A 6,659-nucleotide genomic window follows, 5' to 3' on the forward strand; every position below is an offset into this window, starting at 1 on the left:
ATGATTTACTTCTTAGTAGTCACTAAGTAAAAACAGTAAGGAAATTGGTAAATATTGTTGATATAAAGGCAAGGTAGGCAACATTTTGAATAGGCCAAGTGGACTGATTATATGGGGGGGTTGAACCGGCAGTTTAGGGGGTTGAACCGGCGGTTTAGGGGGTTGAACCGGCGGTTTAGGGGGTTGAACCGGCGGTTTAGGGGGTTGAACCGGCGGTTTGGGGGGTTGAACCGGCGGCCGCCGGCAAAATAGCGCTAATTTCGCGCACTGTGGTGAGAATCGGACAAAAATGTAATGATCAATCGTTACACTCACAAACTGATTGATTATCGATAAATCATCAATAAAATTATGATGATAACTAAGTGAACACTATGATAGTGGTATTAGTTCAGATGTTATTAATGTTCAACATTTAATGTCTTCAGCGTTTAAATCAATTTAGAATAGCTCACTGAGTAGAAGTCGAGTTGAAACAATCAACAAAGCTATACCTTAATTATTGTTTGCTATTTGTGGTTGTGTCTTTCACATTTTTATGGTCCTTAGTAGCCTTCTTCAAGAGATGTGGCAACTGAGTACAACTCAATCATGAACTTGAAAATTGAAATGTACACAAGTAGGCCTTAGTACGTACAGCGAGCGCTAGATATACACAGGAGATAATGAGATAAAGGTTATCTCATTAACTCCTGATACACACCGTGCTGGGTTTACACTGCCGATTATATGCAGTCAAGTTGGCGGTTTTCTTTTTTGACCCGTAGGCGGGGTGAGGCGGATACGCATTTTTGCATGTATTACATGCTGCCAGTGTGGCGCCTAAAGCAAAAACGTGCTCTTAGGGTGGAGGGACACACCCCTGATTGCTGTTGTCTGATTGGCCACTTGGCAAAAAAACGTCCAACTCGCCCTCTCCGAGTTAGGGAAATTAGAACATGATCTAATCTTCCGACTCACTGCTATCGATCGGCTGGACGTGCGACTTTTGCGTTTACACTGCCGATTGTCAGTTGCCAAACTGCCAAGTTCGTACAATTTGGCAACTCAAAATCGTCAGTGTAAACCCAGCTTATGTATCCGCTGCAACTGGCGCTGGCTAGATCAACCCACTGACGCATAATGAAATACAATTGATAATAAAAGTTATAAAACAGAGTGTAGAACTAGAAACTGTTGACACTTTCATTCATATTTAAATTTAACTTGACAATAATTATAATACCAGCTGAATCCAGCTCTTGCCTTGTATTAATCTGCAATATGATGTGGTGACAATTGCATTCATACATTGTCTGTTGAAACTATGAATGATAGTCAATGATAAACTATATGCTGACAGATGTGATGTGATGTCACAGACTCACAGGCACACATCTCTGTGAGACTGTGACAAATTAATCGTGTACTTTTTTATTTTGAGACTGAAAAAAGAAACAAACAACTGCACAGTGGTATTTTTATATATAAAAAAACGTTTATTTGCATCTAAACGAAAAGAACGCGGTTCAACTTCATACTGTATGTTTATTACAGAGTAACAAAACAATAAGCAATCTAGAGGTAATGACTAGTGAAGCATGTGTACATGTAGAGAGAGAAGAGTGAGAACTGAGAAGGGGAGTGGTGGACAGAATGGTAGTATGGTACTATGATAGAACTTAGAAGATGGGAGAGGTCCGACCGTCAGAGGTGTCAGAGCCTTGGAGACAGCATTGTGAATGCGAATCGATTCAAAGGATGTTTGGATCATGAGTTACAAGTGTGATTAGTGATATATGTAGTAATGTAAATATAATTATATGTATTAACAGAAAATTTGACACACTCATGGAATTAATAATGCATACAATTTACATTGATGTCCCCATCCCCACAAATAAAATAAGAGTACATTATATATATTGATTATATTACGTATTTTTCGAAAATTTGAAACTATGAAAATGGCTCTGGTAAATTTTTGACAAGTCAGAAAAATGGCTCTGGTAAAAAAATAAAGTATTTTTTACTCTGGCAGGGCAGTGTTATGAAATGTGCTTAACATTGCCGTGTTTACTATAGTATTGATAATGATAAATGCCCTGTTTTCCAAAAATACGAAGGTATGTATGAGTCAAACATCTTACAAACTAAATGCAAACTTCATGAAGCAAGTGTAAGACAATTTTAATCAACACGTAGGTTTTTATAATGCTTCTGTAAAAGTAATTAGTGGTTAACTATTTAATATAACAGCTATATAACTACTATACTCTTAAATTCTACAGTATTGCTTCTCTTTAACCATATATATATAGATAGAGCACAGCCTGCAAAGATATATGTGTAAGTGACTATTACTGTATATTTGACGTTTTACCACGCTTTCCAGACCTTTAACCATGAACCTTGAGAAATATTTCTGTTGTCTTCTTCCGAAAAACTTGCCAGTTTCATTTTGAGAAATCGTACTAGTAAGAATATGTTACATATTAAAACATATTTTGTAGGATTAACCACAGTTTGGCTTATGGTAAGTCTGAGTACTTCCGCTGTCATCTTTTTCAATATTCCGTGTGTTCATTTGCAACATTGAAAGATGTAAGTTATACATTTACTAAAAATAAGTGTAATGAGTTTAGTGCATGTTAAGCTGTACGTCCAGGTAAACCTTAGTGTTCAAACCTGCATTACATTTCCAATGTATTATTTTGCTTTTTTAGTGTGAGAGACAGAGACTACTAAAGTTCTGCGGAAGTGCTTTGTTTTAAAGATTCTGTTGTAACCATAGTGAGGCTCATAGGGTCTATGTCCCCCAGGGTACTGCCGGAACGTACCCTGGGTACGGTCCGGTATACCGGAACCGCGGAACGTAGCCTGGTAACTATCTAGCTGATATGGTTAGGGTTAGGGTTAGAGTTAGGGTTAAGGTTAGGGAGTAGGCGTAGGCGACTCCCTAGACTCGTTAGTGGAGTAGGCGAGGTACGGTCCGGCATATTAGATAGTACCAGGGTACGTTCCGGCAGTACCCTGGGGGACATAGACCCTATCTGCCCTAGTGAGTCCCTCATCAGTAGGGGCAGCACCATAGCTTCATGCCTACGGTGTTATAGTTCAGATTTGCACTGCTATGATACCTCTCCATTAGATACCTAACCTACACTTATAAATATATAATTGTAAACTTGTTGAGCATATATATAATTATTTCATTATTTATGACTGAATTGCCTCATTCATATATAACGTGACAGTGACACTGCATATATATATATATATAGCATGTTTGCAGTTGTCACCCAGCTCTCAATAACCAATGGTTAAAACTTGTATCACGGGTTTTGCAAGATTTATTATGAGCACATCTGTGGCAGAATCTTCCAGCTATAAAATATTCATTGTAAAAGTTGTAGCGATGTAGCTTCAGTGGAACAATACCGTTGCTGTTGCTGTCTCTATTGTGTCACTATATTGTCTGTGTCACGCCCCCCCCCCCCCAAATATATATAGGTGGAGCTAGCCATGTACACGGACTGCCTTTCATGCTACTATTCAGAAATTTACAACTTACTCATAATGTACTATAATTTAAAATGTGTGGGAAACACACTGTATAGTTGCAAATTAATTACCATGCATCTACACAGATGAACACACACTACACTGATACACACTGATCACACTGGATGTACACTGGAAGCCGGCACTACTATATATATATGCAATGCTGGTGTGTTCATATGGTTGTTGGCATAATCAGCATGGGGCAACCCCGCACATGTGGGGTTCAGTTCAAGAGCGTGCTTATTGTTCTTTTAGCATTGCTGTGCAGGCTATTACTCATGCATCAATCAATAACTATATTGTGACTCATGTCCTGTTTGTAGTTGAGCGCGCCTAGGTGGTAGGGTAGGCTCTCCCTGCCTGCCGCACACAGCCGATGCCGTGACAGCAGCCGCTCATACAGTGTCGCAGGGGAAGCAGACTACTCATGTGCTGCTGCACATCATGGCATGTTTGCCCTTAAAAACTCAGGCTTTCATGATGCGCACTAATATTATTACTAACATTGTAAATAATCTGGTTTATCTCTCTCCCTTCCTTCCTCCATTCCTCCCTCCCTCCCTCCCTCTCTTCTTCCCTCCTGCACCTTTTATACACCAACAATTATGTGGGTGCACGCAAAGCACTAAGTAAGATTATTCTAAAGGCTAACTCAGGTCGCCCTTACGACCTAGTCGCCGACAAAATTTGAAGATCGTACGTCAAAAACCGGCCAGATCGCCGATAAAAACATCGGCGACTAAACTCGACATGAGTTCTCTTACGATCGAAAATACGGTTACCGACTGCGATCGCAGGAATAGAACATGTTCTATTTCTATGCGGCGGTCGGCGACAAATCGTGAGTGGCAACCAATCACCGCTACGTGTCGAGTCACATGATTATCAAAAGTCACGTGATTAACAAAATGGCAGCCTACATAGCAGTTTACAAGGAGGGATTATTGCACAAACTGCAAACGGCACTGGGGCTAATCACAAAAGTGCAATTATATTTACACCTAAATGCTATTTAACCGAACGATATTCATTTTAGGGCAAATTTATCCATATTATAACTGAAACTATATGTCGTTTATAGGATATTACAATCCTTTTGCTTTTAAATGAATAAATAAGAAACACCTTTGGTCTGTAGCCCTTGGCTGGAAATTGTTTTTGCGCAACTTATCAGATCGTGCGCTTTGAGTGGCGCCACCGTCGTTGTAATCAAACTGCTTATCGTCTAGTTTCTAAAAACATTAAAAAAAAAATTTCTAATGGTGATTGAACCATGAAACTTTTTATGTAGCGTAATTATAACCTAAATTAGCTGAAAATAACCCTAGAACCTAGAGTAAACTCTCCATTTAAGCAGCTAGGTGGTACTAGGTCATTCAGTATCTAACTTGTTTTGTGATCAACGTGTAACAGTGATCAATGTAATTGCAGGGCAGATGTGAGTAAATATTTACATTGCACAGTGACACTTCCAGGTTGAGTTTTTCAGCGATCTAGTCATTTTCTAGTACCTTGTAAATGATCTTGTGAAAATCCCCGTATATAATTGAGGCTAGAGTATAGAGTACAAGGTTTGATCATTGCCCTGACCCCAGATTATCCTACATAAGTGATAGAAATTATCCTCTATTGTTGTTATTTTTGTTGCAGGTTCATCCCCAGCGTGTTCTCTCGCAATCCTGGGCGTATATTTCCGTAAAGAGCTAGACTGTGCCACTACAAAACGGGTGTGAGGTAGCTGCGTGTGCAATCCTCACTACCAGTGAGGGCTGCCACTAGGCGGCGCCACAGGTCGTGCTCCTGTGTAGCGATCTATAGACGATTTTCCACCCCCTCTGGGACAGCCACCAGGTGGTGCCACTGCAGCTGCAGCCATGACAGCACTCAACAGTCTCTTCTCGTTCACAAGTCCAGCCGTGAAGAAGCTGCTAGGATGGAAGCAGGGTGATGAGGAGGAGAAGTGGGCGGAGAAGGCGATTGATTCTCTCGTTAAGAAGCTGAAGAAGAAGAAGGGGGCGCTGGAGGACCTGGAGAAGGCACTCAGCACACCTGGACAGCCGAGCAAGTGCGTGACGATACCACGCTCGTTAGACGGCCGTCTGCAGGTGAGCAGTACACTGCCATGGCTTCTACAGTGAGAAGCATCTATGTAGAGTGCAGTATCTGCGCATTAACGCACACACTGATGCTGGTATCTATTCTGGTGCTTCATGCTGGTCTGTGTCTCAACGCGATCAAGTTGCGAATCCAATCAAGATTCAGACCGGCATGAAGTTTGAGTGTCCAATTGTTGTTCACAAGGGACATGGAACTCTCATGTGGTTACCGCGCCTACACGCTAGTGTTGTTAATCGGTTGTAATTTCGTAATCGGTCATCGGTTGGACCCAAGTAACCGATGATCGGTTACAGTCGGTTACTCGGGGTGTTGAATGCCTGCGTGTGCGTAACGTTGTGTGCATGTACGTGTGTGCATGTATGTGCTTGTTTAGCCAGCGTATGAAATCCCTAGTGCTGTAGTGTGTCCTAGGCTTTAGCCCCTCAACAGGAAGTAACTGCGGCGAATTTCGGGTGATTCCCGAACTAAAATAGCGATGATATCTCTGATTCTCATCAGTTTTCCAAGTTTTACATTTATTTCGATTTTTTTTCCGATGAAATCGATTATGGATTTTGATAACCAAGCGCTTGGTTCGAGCCACTGTTCAACCAATGATCGAGTATAATTCAGTCTGCGAAATTAACCACTGGCCCGGTATCCGAGGCCAGTAAATTTTCCATGGAGCCCATGAAACTGGTAAATGAACAAGTCTGATGGGCCAGTGGAAAAAAATGAAGTAAATGGTCTATTAAAATGATCTTTCAGCTTCTTTATGTGATGATCAGTGTGAGAATTTACAAAAATTCCCGATATTTTGCATGAAAATTTACCAATATTTACCGATAGGGCATCATATTCCCGATCTTAAGTAGGGGAAGTAACTAGTCAACACCATGCATGTTTGTCGCCGCTAGAGGTCGCAACAACTTCCGGTTTCCGGTCGGTTTGGTTTTATCTTTTCTATATATGATGATCATTGATTCGGGCCGTGTAAAACCTAGTGTGGGCCAGTG

At 41.0% G+C, this 6,659-nt stretch overlaps 1 protein-coding gene across 2 annotated transcripts in view; it reads left to right on the plus strand.

The window, feature by feature from the left end:
* LOC106813414 (mothers against decapentaplegic homolog 5-like) overlaps window positions 1–6,659 on the plus strand; it is a 29,464-nt gene that overhangs the window by 4,018 nt on the left and 18,787 nt on the right. For both annotated transcript variants that reach the window (XM_014817547.1, XM_014817548.1), the window contains exon 2: window positions 5,197–5,651. In XM_014817547.1, coding sequence (XP_014673033.1) covers window positions 5,421–5,651 — 231 coding nt within the window. In that variant the 5' untranslated portion in view covers window positions 5,197–5,420. The remainder of the gene's footprint in view (window positions 1–5,196; window positions 5,652–6,659) is intronic.

This window comes from Priapulus caudatus, unplaced genomic scaffold (assembly GCF_000485595.1).
Source record: "Priapulus caudatus unplaced genomic scaffold, Priapulus_caudatus-5.0.1 Scaffold768, whole genome shotgun sequence".
NCBI classification, from domain to species: domain Eukaryota; kingdom Metazoa; phylum Priapulida; class Priapulimorpha; order Priapulimorphida; family Priapulidae; genus Priapulus; species Priapulus caudatus.